At 38.2% G+C, this 13,393-nt stretch overlaps 1 protein-coding gene across 4 annotated transcripts in view; it reads left to right on the top strand.

The window, feature by feature from the left end:
• The window catches only part of TRPM3 (transient receptor potential cation channel subfamily M member 3), a 406,696-nt gene that overhangs the window by 380,471 nt on the left and 12,832 nt on the right, over positions 1–13,393 (top strand). For all 4 annotated transcript variants that reach the window (XM_051789305.1, XM_051789304.1, XM_051789307.1 and 1 more), the window contains one exon: positions 3,749–3,923. In XM_051789305.1, coding sequence (XP_051645265.1) covers positions 3,749–3,923 — 175 coding nt within the window. The remainder of the gene's footprint in view (positions 1–3,748; positions 3,924–13,393) is intronic.

Here is a 13,393-nt window from a genome sequence, read left to right as displayed (position 1 = left end):
TTATGTCCTCTAAACAGGATTTTGAAATGTCCTTCCTTCAAGGAAACCATAGGATGTTGACCTGAGGTTTTCCAGAGCTCCAGAATACGGAGGTCAAAACACTCAACAATTTTTGTTGGAGGTAACTGTGAAAGGACAGAAGCACCCAAGAAAGGAACAAAAATCAAAACGAAATCACTGTCTTATCATGTTTCTTCTCTGCCCCATTTAGACTATGTCTCTCTATCAGTACAAAATACACGGTGTATAAAACTTCTAAAAAAAAACAACTACCTTTACACTCTGTTTCAGTTTTCACAGCTACATGCACTAAAAGTTTAAGAGCTGTGGTGCTAACACAGGCAATGTGAGCATCAGTGGCCATGAATAACAAACCTCTAGTAGTCGATGTTATAATGGCTTCTAGGAGCCCACCTCCACCAGAAGTATAAAAAGTGGTTTATTTTTCTCCTGGAGTCAACACAGAAAGGAAGTGATTGAAATAAATGGAATTTTCATTCCTTTGTCATTCTTACATATGACAACAAATCAAACCTCACTCCACTTTCTATGGGAAACAAATACAGGAAAATCACTGGCCTCTGTAGGCTCAGCACACACTTAAAGGGTGTGGAATTCGACTGTCGACATATTCTGAAGGTGTGGGCAACTGTTAAAGGAGGGAAATTCTTCTATTTTTTGCCTTCCTGTTACTTGATTGTCATACTTCGTCCAACTTTCCATGCACTCAGCAACTTTGACACATCCCCTTTCCCCACACATGTAATGCCCAACTGGCTCGAGTTACACAAATTAGCCTCTCACATCTATTTTCTGACCCACTTATTCTCTTGTGCAATGTCCAACTCATGCACAGACTTCCCTGGGAGTTGCACTTGCTGAATCCAGGCTGCAATGGGCTCCCTTGTGTAGTTTTGTTTAAATCACATGTCTGTTTACTTCCTTGAGTTCTGTCTTCTGAATGGTCTTTTAAGGTCCATTCAGTGCTATGAAGAACATCAAGCTGGCTTATACATGTTTCTACAGAGTTAGCCCATCACTGTACTGAGGTCCTCAACAGACCATATTTAACACCTGAACTTTTTTTCTAGAGCTTCTGTTTTAGACTCCAAAGGAAAAGGATGGCTCTTTCTATCTTTCCAGTGTTAAAAAACTTTCTCTTCATCAGCCTCTACATTGCAGATGACAAAATAGCTGTAAAAAGTTTTACGTCCGGGCACTGGGAACAAATATGCAAGCAAGGTTAAGCAAGGGACAGGAATCGGTCTTGAGGGGTTTTAAAGCAATAGGTTAAAGCAAAGTTGAAGATACAAGGAGGAAACTGAGCGACCAAGTTTATTATTATGCTAATTTCAGTAACAGAATATGTTTGTTATAATGTGCTTTTCTAATCTTTGCACAAGTGATAGATTTACTTCCCTTTTATTCAGGAATGAAATGACATCACTGTGGAACGTTAAGAGAATCAGATATATCAGTTCCTTTAATGTGTGGAAATGTCTACATTTTCTTAGCTTTTCTGCAAATACGAAAGGGCAAATAGAGCCAGCTTATTCATAAAACTGTACGAACAGTTCCTTGTTTTATCAGTTTTTTAAATAGATGACTAACAAGTTCTTCAGAACAATTGAAATGACCATTGCCTTATTAAAATAGCAATTGTAGTTTGACCACACAGGCTAAGGGGAAACTTGCCCATCTATTTAATTGTATTTTAGACAAGTTACTGAGAGTTTAGAAGGTACCCAGTTGAAGGAGGGAAAAGCTAATGTGGATCTTTAATGGAGAATGACACTGCAAATTTTATTTGTTGCAACATGAAGTCAAACCTGTGTGAATCCTGATCAAAAACAGCATTTAGGATATGGTCTTAAATTGCCACAAAATACTCATTATGTTTCTTTGTTTGCAGACATTTTAAAGTAGGCATTATATTACATGTATCATGTTGTATATTTCTGTCTGAAACAATGTCTGATCAGACAAGAAAGGAGGAATCAGATTTCACCTCCAGATTCCATCCCTAAAAGCAGTAAGAACTAAAATATGATTATGCAGATTTCCCATTTCAGACTGCTTTCTGAAGTAAAATGATCTGGAATTCCTCTTTTGAAGAGTATTTTCTTGAGAGATTAATGCCCTGAATATCATAGGAATGTTGGTGATTGACTTCACTGGTTTTTAATTCCTTCTTAATTCTTTAATTTCTTTAATTCCTCTCTCATATCCCCAAGGTTTTTTTCTTTCTTTCTTTTCTGGATTTTTATGGCCTTCAAGACTTTTCTTTCCCTTGCTTTTTTTTCACTTGTTCTCAGTTCCTTCTTTCCAGCTTCCTGAGTCTCTTCTACCAGACCCCTGCCCTGCAGGTGCCTCTCTCTCAGTAAACATGAGAATACCTTTTTTTCTCTTTGCTACTCTCTTTTCTCTGTTGGATACTTTCATAGTGTTACTTTGACCTCAGGTCAACAAAAAGTCCTTTTGTTTAAAATTGAAGAACCCCTGCAGCAGTACCAGATCCATCTGCTGCAGCTATGTCCCTCTTCCACCAGCTCTTGTCAAGAGCAGCCCTGCTCTGGAGCTACAGCAGGTCCCACATGGAGCAATAAGGCCACCAGCTGAGGTGCAGGTTGGCTGCACACCTCTCTTGTAAGGCTGAATTCAGCTGAGCCAGAAAATGCGAAGACTGAAGGGATTAAAACTCATAAGATTCAGAGGAGTTTTAGGTTGAGTTTCGGCCAGAGGCAAAAGTTAATGTCCAAAACTGTGAAAAATAGTTCTCTCGTAACAAGTCTAAAGAGTAAAGCTTTATAAATAAGCCTGTAAGTAAAATAATTAAAGGGATCTTACTAGGTACTTTAAGGACTCACAGTTTTTTTCACATTTACTTTAGGTAATAAAACATCTCTGCTGTACCTGCTGGATGCCCATTGTTCTGCCCTCTTGAGGGTCTTTCTAGCACAGTGCCTCTTCTAATCCTCAGACTCTATTCAGCAATTCGTGGGATTGCTGTCCCACTTTTTTCAGGAACAATTTGAATGGATGGATACTGTTTGCAAGCACTAGTTAATCTTGTTCATATGCTAATGAGACCCTCAACAATAAAGAAGAACAGAGTTCACTGCCTGTTATATGCTTTTTTTTTTTTTTTTAATATGGCATTTGTCAGACTCTCCCACCAGGCCGATTTCTAGCCCAGCCAGTATCACAGATTTCCCTTCTCACTGGTTACCATCATGGTGTCCCTTATATTGCAGTAACAGACTGTTCTGCCACCCGTTACTCCTTGTGTTAGTCACAGCTCCGTTTGCTCCAAGACAATGACTATCAGTGAATAAAATTATCCATGTCAGTCCTTTTGCCTCTTGGTGCCTATAAACAATACATCATCTCACCACCCTTGCCCAGACCAGGCTGCTGATCTCACTGAACCTATATTCTTGTTGAGGCAACTGGTGTGACCAGATGGTACCTTGCATTTTCAAGCCTATTCATAACATTTGAATTGTTCTTAAAAGCAACACTAGGTAAAACCAAGGACACAGTAATACCACTTCACTTCTTTGAAAATGAAATTTTTTATGTGTAAAAGGGAGAATGGCTTTTCAAAATTTGTTTTTGAAAATTCTGTTTCTAAGATTCACAAACTTATTTTTTTGCAGTGCATAATAATGAGAATATGGACAAATAAATTTCTCTAATTCTTGTGCTCTCTCTCTCTTTCTCTGTCTTTTCTTGTCATTACATTCAGATGATAGACATGATGTACTTTGTCATCATCATGTTGGTGGTTTTGATGAGCTTTGGTGTGGCAAGACAGGCTATTCTCTTCCCCAATGAGGAGCCTTCGTGGAAGCTGGCGAAAAATATTTTTTACATGCCTTATTGGATGATCTATGGGGAAGTGTTTGCAGACCAGATAGACCGTAAGCAAGTTTATGATTCTCATACTCCAAAGTCAGGTATCCAACTTTGATCAGATGATGTCCTATTATATCATGTGTGTTTGCTCAATAAATGGCTCCAGACAGAGGAACTCTTCAACAGAGAGAATGGTCACAAAAATACTTTCTCAGCTAATATTGGGGTGTCAGTTTCAGAACATGCTTCTGGTATCACTTTGCAATCATTTGACTGGAAATCTGTAATGCTAAATTATTTTGCGTATAAAGAATATTTTAAATGGGTCCTTTTTACCAGCTTGGTGACAGGGACTCCCTTCCAGGTATCCACCACGGGTTTGGTGTCATATCTGGAACAGAAAAATCACTCCTTTTTTCTCATCCATTAGTCTGATTTCAGACGTAACTTCATGCTGAGCATCATGTCTAATAACACTGGGTTAGACATTTCAGTTCCTGTACTTCATGAGGATGTAATCTGATAAGTTTTTCTTTCTCTATTACCTCCTCACTGCCACCACCTTTACACTAACCCCTGTGATGCAATTCTTTGGGGACAGTAGATCCACTGTTAGAATATTGTTATATTTATTTATTAGAAGGCAAGGCTCTGCTCACACCAGTGCAGACAGAACAAGAGCAAATATTTAATATACTGTCTCCTCAGGATTCATCTGATCAGGAAAACACTGATTTTCTATTTAGATAAACCCTCTGGTGCCACTCTGTTCATTACACCAAGGGAGAAGGCTGGTCATGAGAAATGATGCAGTGGATGAACAAACTAAGAAACACAGACAATGTATCTTTTGCAAAAACTGTCATGAAACTGATCTTCATCATTCCTACTTAACTATGTGCAAGCCTTGGCAGCGTTTGGAAGTCATTATCTTTTCCGATTATCTTTTCCTTTAAAGCTCTGTTTAGGATATTTCTTTTTATCATATGTACCACCTTAGGAAAAGACAGTGCTTTCAAAATTTATTTGCTGCTTGTTCAGTATTGGTAAAGTTTGAGTGGAAAAAAGATGTTGATTTTTCCTGAGCTGTTTAAAGGTAATAAATGTATCTATATCACAAATAATCCACTTACTTTAATGCAGTCTCAGATGGTCAGATGTATACATATCACATGGCAGATATTACAGCCATTCCATGCTCATTTCTTCTTCCTGGTTAGCACAGAGTCATTATCATGGATACAAATGATGCCTCCCTTTTATGTTTACTTGCCCACTTTGTTTTCAGAGGCAGAGTGGCATGCAAGGAAGTAAACAAATACCTAAAATCACTGTGTTTCTTTACCCAGTTCCCTCATTTTTATCCTTTTCCCTTTTATTTTTAAAAATTCATTTCATTCCAAAGGCATAATTGCTGGGAATATAAAACTTCATCTTGCTCTGAAAGCATAATAGAGAGATAAAGGTTTGTACCATTAAACTATGACTTCCTTCCACAAGCAGAATTCCATCTGTCCCGCTACAAGTGGCCATTTATTGATACTGTACCAAGTAACTACCGTAGTGCAACAAACATGGTCGTTGGTCGAATAAATTGTTCTTGGTTTTGTTTATTTTTAATGAAGGACTGATTACAGTTTAGAACCTGGAAACTTAAAAAACTAAAGGGTCTTTGAATGAAGCATTGTATTTAAGTAAGAAAAGAGAGCGGCTATCTCCACACCCTTGCATGAGAATTTGGGAACAGTCTGGTGTGTTATTCAGGTGCCCAGCATTTAAACCACGCAAAAAGAGGCAGAGCAATCACTTCTGAAGCTTAGGAAAAGCAGAATTCGTGATGGCTTCAACTCCAGCTCTAAATATAGACAAGTTGTTTTTCTGTGTGTCAAAGAAACTGGAGTTGCAGCAAAAGTGATGATGTCAAAATGAAAAGCAGCATCTAGTTCCTCCTTCCTGAGAGGCAGATGACAGAGAGAATTAGAATCTGCCACTCTTTCAGCACAAAATAATATAACATGTTGATGGCAATTTTATGCCCCAAACAGGTGTGGAGAAACCACTCAGAGACAGAGTTTAGGTCTTTGAGTAGCGAGGCATTTATTGCAATACAACATTGGGGAGGCTCCCGGCTGGTGCTGGACAAAAGAGCTCCAAAGTAGTAGTGAACAACTGGATCCTTTTATACAATTTTTGCTAAGCAATTGCATCATTATACATGAATATTCATAATATTGCAACATCTAGTTTTAATATTCATAACAGGCAGAGTTAAGACAGAGTTAGAGGCGCAGCCTTCAATTTGGGGAGAAACTTGGTGGTAGTTCCTGTTCTTTGGCCTCCTGAAGGGTCTTTTTCCTACTCTTCATCGCCATAAACTTTCGACCTTTCCCTACTTTGGGTGGTTTCCTTGTGCATTTGGCAGAAGTTCCTGATATTTGGCAAGAGTACCCAGGCCTTGGCTCATCTCTTTTTCCTTATCTTCCTCTGTCTCCCCTCCATATGCCTATTTTATGTGTATGTTAGCATTTTTGGTTCTCTCTGTTTTCCTGTGTACTTACTTTATGTCCTTTGTGTCAATGTGTCCTGCATTCATTAATGAGTTATTATCTCCCCTGTTCCTAAGACTTAGTTCTCTATGCTTTTGCTCAGAGCATGGATTCTAAATTAACTCTCTAATTCTTGTTCTGCTGTATCACATTTGCTTCTCAGGCCTTGCTCTGCTTCAATGTCATGTCTGTCTCGGGCTCAGTTGTCTCAAAAATGTTGTCTGTCGAATAGACTGGAAACATGAGCAATGGTTGGTGATGTTGTTGTAAAATTCAAAATGGCCTGATTGACACCCAGAAGGTTTTACTAGTATGTTCACATTTTTTCACTATTTGAAAATTTGCTGTTATGTGTATTTTTCCAGTTGTTCTAAGCTAAATCAGCCACTGTACTCATGTTAGAGTGCTACAGTGCTTGTACTTTGTCAAATGAGACAGATGTTCTAAAATTGTTATGCTACATCTAAACTACAGTTTATAGCTTGGAGCACATTTTTTTTTATCAGTATTATTTTAACAAAATAAAAATTTTTCATTGTGAGTTTCTTTATATTTTGGTGTTTAATATTGCTACATGATTTGCAAATTTAGGATTCAGCAAAAGTGCTCATTATGGAAATTCATATTGATTTGAACCACGCTCCTGGAAATTATCTGAAATTGTCTGAAATTATCTGAAAAATGTAAAAAAAAAAAAAAAAAAAAAAAGTGTGCTACTCTAAAATTTCTAGTTCACTTTTTAAAAATTTTTTATGCATTATTTTTATTCTATTTATGAAGCATGCCATTAAGGCTGGACAGATACATTTTCTGGATGCATCTCATTAGCTGGCAGCCTGTTCATCTAATGGATCTACTCTCATTTTTTTTACCCATAATTTCTGTATTCATAGAATCATAGAATCAGCCAGGTTGGAAAAGACCTCTGAGATCATCAAGTCCAACCCTTGATCCAACACCACCATGGTTACCAGACCATGGCACTAAGTGCCACATCCAGTCTCATCTTAAAAACTTCCAGGGATGGTGAATCCACCACCTCCCTAGGCAGCCCATTCCAATGTCTGATTACTCTCTCCATAAAAAATTTCTTCCCAATATCCAACCTAAACTTCCCTTTGCAGAGCTTAAGATTGTGCCGTCTTGTCCTAAGACATTTCATTTTATTTTGTAATGAAATGTTAACTGGAGTATGTGTTAGTGTCCTGTTGGCTTGTGATCTCACCTTCAACTCAAAAGTGAGGACAGATTATGTCCTCACTTCTAGGAATATGAATACACTATTCAGTGGTGTTTACTATCAGTGATGTACATAAATACTACATATCTACAAATTCCTGACTAGAAACCAATTGTAAAGGGGAGGGAGGGGGAGCGGGAAAGGAAAGTAAATCTTTTACCACTGTGTTCAAATTTCCGGGTAAATTCAACAAAAACAGCAAAACCAGTCTCAAAGTAGTTCCTCCTGGACTATCAGTTCATCACAGACAGGACCACCACTTTCCAAAAATCTTGTCATATTAAGCAGGTGCTTCATAAAAAAAGATGCAGAACTTGAATGGCCAGCTTAAGCAATTCTTGAATGAAGCTTGTGAAAAGTAAGAACTTTTGAGTATGCCTAAGATAGTGCTGGGGAGCTACCACAGACAGTAACATAAGGAAGAGAGACTGCTGCTAATGATGGAGACATCCTGCATTTCTGGTGCCCTTTCAGTCCCACCTACCCATGAGGTCCACAACCCAGCACCATAAGGACTTTGGGAATGGAAAACTAGAAAAGACAGACTTTACTGTCACAGTACAATCATAATGGTCTTCCTCCAGGTTTTGAGCAGGAAATGAGTAGAGTATGGTCTGTAAACAAAGGAGGCACAATTGAGATTTATTAGACCATATTGTTCCTCCAACTATCTCGAGCTATTCAGCTAATTCTTTTTAGCTGATCTGACATGGACAGAAGGTTACACATACCATGTTGTCTACTCAGAATGTTTTACCAATTACATGAAACAACTTTTGGAACTATGCAAGAGCAGAGATTAGCAAAGCTACTTCGTGGAAAAGTGCAACCCATCAAAACATCAATAATGACTGGAGCCACCCTGGGCTATTGAGTTTTGACTTGAGACTAGAGAATACCAGTTAGCAACTCTTGGGATTCAAATAAAGGCTTAGACTGGAGAATTGAAAGGAGGCGGCAAGCTAATAAAATTTATGAATTATTTAAAGGTTGAGAAATGAAACATTAATATATTTCAGGAAAGGAATAATAATAATAATAGCTTGATAAATTGAAAAAATTAGACTGGTATCAATTACATAGTTGAATAAAGATATATTATTATCCACTGATAGTTGGAGAAGGAAGGAGGCTCGAGGTCAGGGAACTAGTGATTTGACATACCACTTTCTTGTCTTTGTGCTGCCTTTCCTAATACATCTGAGCCTCGTGCTACCCAATGGGATCCATGGGGCAGCAGCCAGCCACATAGCTGCTTTAGTGAATGCCTGTCCAGAAGGAAATCCACAAACACTGTAAAATCTCTGCCTCAATTCACCTCACATTGGCACTATTGCTGGCAGTTCTAGCCAGAAAAATTCTTAGCATGGTTCTCACATGTGAAGAACATTGTTTTCACCTTCCAAAACTATCTGCCCCTCCAGGATATTATGGATACGGAAGTATATAGGAAATACTGAAGAGGAAAGGTGAGTTTGCTTGGTAAAAAAATGTAGATAGATGACATAAATGGTGGTCATCTCTAGAAAATTAGAATCAGACCTCACATTTTCCTATATTCAGAAGACAAAGAACTGAGCCTGCTAGTAGCCTACATGGGTTTGTGTTTTTGCATCAGACCTCACAGTTTCCTATATGCAGAAGTCAAAGCCACTGAACCTGCTGTTAGCCAACATGGGTTCGAGTTCTTTGTTTTGGGCAGTTTTTCAGATTTGCCTAGTGTCTCACATGTCAGATTTCCATCTGTATTTTCTTACCAGCTGACAGCACTTCCAGTGCCATCTGGAATCTGAAGATCAGTCTGAATTGTGTTTATTTCTTGTGTGTACTCCTTTTTTGGAAAAACCTACATAGTTTAGGAGAAAAAGATGGGGCCTCTTCTCTTGGTTCTATTGGAGGAATATCAAGTAACCGGAATGCAGTTGTTTCAGAAGATAAGAGACAATTATACACAATGTTTTAACTATCCAGTGAATTTCAGAGGAAAGTACTATAACTACAAAAGCTTTTTAAAAATTCTTTAAATTTCTTAGTCTGATAGATTTATTTATTTTTTATAGTTCTCGAAGTGTTTGTGGTGTAAATTGAAATTATATACTAAACTCTTTATGATCTTACAGGCTATATGATTTTCATGACTTGATAGGAGCTTTCTGTGAGGCCTGTCATTTGCATGGATCATTCTGGAATTAGAACAAACAAAGCAGCTTTGCACAAAACAGAATAAATCATACCTGTGGCGATATTTTTAGCATTGTTAGACAAAGGTAGTGGATAAAGTTTTTACACATCCTACAAACCATTTTGAAACTTTCTCTGGCCAGAGTTGCAGCAGTATTCCATTCCTAGCACTTCTGAGGTTATATTTTGGGTTCCATTTGGTTGGTTATTTTTAATGGGGGGAGTAGGGGAGTAGGAGGAGGCAAAAAGCACCAAAGTGAACCATAAAAAGACAAGGATTTACTATAAATTATGATTAAAATACAAGTAGATTGAAGAGACCTTCAAATCCACTTTTAATGTGGCCTGGGGCAAGAAGCAACACGTAAGGTCGGGATGCTGTAGTTAAAGAAAATTTTGAAGTAATTTTGAAGAAAATTTTGAAATGCGCTGTTCAGCACCCTGGATGTTTCTACTGATGAACACAGCAATTGTGGGAAATTCAGAGTTCACAGATTTGGATACTTTCTCTGTAGGGAAGAAGTGGATACCTCTAGGCAGCTTACTTAACATTTATTGGATTTTTTTTCAATATTTACCAGCCTGGCAAGCTAGTAAGGTTGCTTAGATATTTGATTCAAAAATCATAAAATGCTTTCACATCCTTTGGGTTAATTGTGGATCAAAATTGGAAGGTGCACTTATTTGTTCCCATATTATTTTAGATCATAAGAAAACATTCAGCAGTTTCTTGTGATTTTAAACAAATCAACTTGTATTGTAAAAGTTGTATCCATTCATATGTGACAAGTTTACATCAAAGGCAAAAAGCTGTTCAGTGACAAACTTGTTTTATGCACTTCCCTCTCTTCGTTATTTCCCACAACTATTTTGGAAGGGTGCAGCTGGGAGAAAAGTCATGATGCAGAAATCCGCAAGCTTTATTTCCAAAGCCCTCCACCCAATACACAGTAAAAATGAGCAGTGCCCATGTCATGACAGTAATACCAGCAGTGAAACAAATTCTTCCTGAGTTCTGCCTTTGCTTTAAGCCTGAGACACACAAAGACTTGGGTTAATGTTGTATTTTCTGGCCAGGAAACAGGAAGGGTTAGGCATGTAGCAGGAACCCATACAGGAAACTGTAAATGAGAGTCAAGAAGGAAAAATAAGTGTAGGAGAAGATTATGAAAAATGAAACAAGATGCAAAAATTATGTACATTTGCAGGTATCGGGATACAGTGTTTGAAATCTGCGTGCAGTTAATGCATGTAATTGAAATTAAAACTCCAACCATTGATAATTTTCTAAAACCTGAGCTCAGGACATAATGTCCAACCTTTATCCAATGGCCTGTAAGTATCAGTGGGTTTTTCAGTTACATGAGATTGGCATATTGTTATGCTAACAGAATTTTCTTCAGTAAAGCATTTCATTAGAATTAAGTACTCTGTGTCATTTGTTAAAGCAAGGCTATAATTTAAAGCAGATAACTAAGTTTTCCTGCATGTTAATTTGTGCTTTGAGAAAGTTTGTCATCACAGCATGTTACTGCACATACCACAAAAATTACTTCATTTCTCAAAAAATAATTAAAATGGTCAAATGTTATTACACATGAAAGGCAGGTGCAGATTCCTCAGGGATGAGGCACAGCACTCAGCAAGTGAAAACTTTGGCTTTATGGAAAGCACAGCATTACCACAGTGGGAGCCCTGTGACACTGGCACTGATCCAATGGAGACCCAGGGCAGTGGAGCCCTGCTTGGAAATCGGGCTCAGGGAAAGCACCGCAGGGGTGGATCACGAAACTGGTGCCGATTAGTGAACCACACGTATGCAACGTTCTGTTCCGCTCATCAGGGACCTTGTGGGTGTAATGCAGGTGCTGCTGCCTGGATTGTGGGATCTGCAGCCGGGCACCACGCTGGCACCCGTGCAGGTGTACACGCAGAGGTGGGTGGGGGGAGTGATCTACCCCAGGTTACTGTAATAGGGAGACAGGATGTGCTTGGGACTCTACATCTGCAGGTGGGGGAGGCCAATGGTCCCAGGTTACCACAACGAAGTCTTCTCACACCATACAAACAGTATTTTAATTTCTTAAATATAAACAAGGATCTTCATTATCTAAAAATAGTATCATTGCTATCTTTAGCCTCCTGCCAGAGTCCTCTGTCCTTTTTCACAGAGAGAGAAATTTCTGGTTTCCTGGGAATAATTGTTTTAAACAAATTTTTAATTAATAGTTGGGGAAAACAATCCTTTAAAATAAACTTTATAGTTTAAAAATGAATGAACATGTTCAGCAATGTGCCGGGGGAACACAGGCTTCTGCCTTTTGGACACACATCGTACATTTTCTCATGCAGCTGAAGATCTGATGATTAAGTGGTGGCTTAGTTCTCCATAAAGTAAGGCAAGCGGTGGGTATTCTCATTTTATTTAAAAACTGTACCCACAACAGAACGTGCAAAAGAGAAAAACTTTTGCAAACCTTCAGGACAAGCTGAACAGCAGTGGATGCATAGAATAGAGTGTGGGAACTTGTCTGCATAGGAAGTCTAATTTGGCCATCACTGTGTGTCATAAACCAACTGTTGTCGGCAAGTAGAGCTAGAGAAATATTTTTTGTCTTGTTAGCTGTTGAGGCTGATTATTTTTTCAGATTAAATTCTAGTGTGTTTTAGAAACAAAAAAAAAATATGGGATAATAGAATTTTAACCAGATTTGGAGCTGCATTTTTTATCTCATTGCTCTAACATTTAAAATGTGTCTTTCATAAATTTATCTCATTATTGAAGACATTATTTCTTCTGTTTTCAGCACACAAAAGGAAAACAGGTTTCATCAACTGATATAGTGATTGTTCCATTACTGGTGAAATCATGCTGGGTTTTGATATTGTGTTGTGTTGGATTTTGTAGATCTGACTCAAGATGTGAGCAAGTTAGTGTTTCCAGACAAACAGAGATGTAAGTCTCACACTGAGTGCTAATAGCAAGAGGTATTGAACGTCCCAATTTCTCCTGGGTGAAAGCTAAGTGCACATAGTCTTGCACTCACAACAGCTCACTGAAGGCATTTTCAGTGTCTAAATGAAGCTGCTGCTTGAAGCAGTGTGGGAAGCATGAAATTACCACTGCCTTAAAATGATCTGCAAAGTGATGCTTACTGAAAAATAAAGAAATACATACTCTCAGCCTGTTCCAGTAAAAAAATGTATTTTTGTAAGAAGGAAGGACTAGTGATACCGTGTGTCCAGACCCAACAGAGCTGCTTGTAAAAATCATTATTGCTTGTATTTGACTTTGTAATTTCTTTTTCTGTGAGTTGAATATTTTTGGAGATCCCATGTTCAAAGCAGATTTATCCTGTAGTCTTCCATCCCGTATGACTCTAATACTTCTGTATGTAATAGCCTCACATTTATGTGTGGTGCCTATAAATCAAGCACCCAAATCACACACAGTGTAATGTGGTTGCCAGTACAGACATTCACAGTTGAATTTCAAGCTCTGTGAACCAAGTTCAGAAGAACGTTTTTGAGAAGGTCCAGTAGTTGGTACTGGAAATACGGATTTATT

This window comes from Manacus candei, unplaced genomic scaffold (assembly GCF_025592945.1).
Source record: "Manacus candei isolate 608988 ecotype Guabito, Panama unplaced genomic scaffold, ASM2559294v1 h1tg000027l, whole genome shotgun sequence".
In the NCBI taxonomy this organism is placed as follows: Eukaryota; Metazoa; Chordata; class Aves; order Passeriformes; family Pipridae; genus Manacus; species Manacus candei.
The sequence above is the reverse complement of the archived record's forward strand: the minus strand, read 5'-3'. Positions and strand labels throughout refer to the sequence as shown.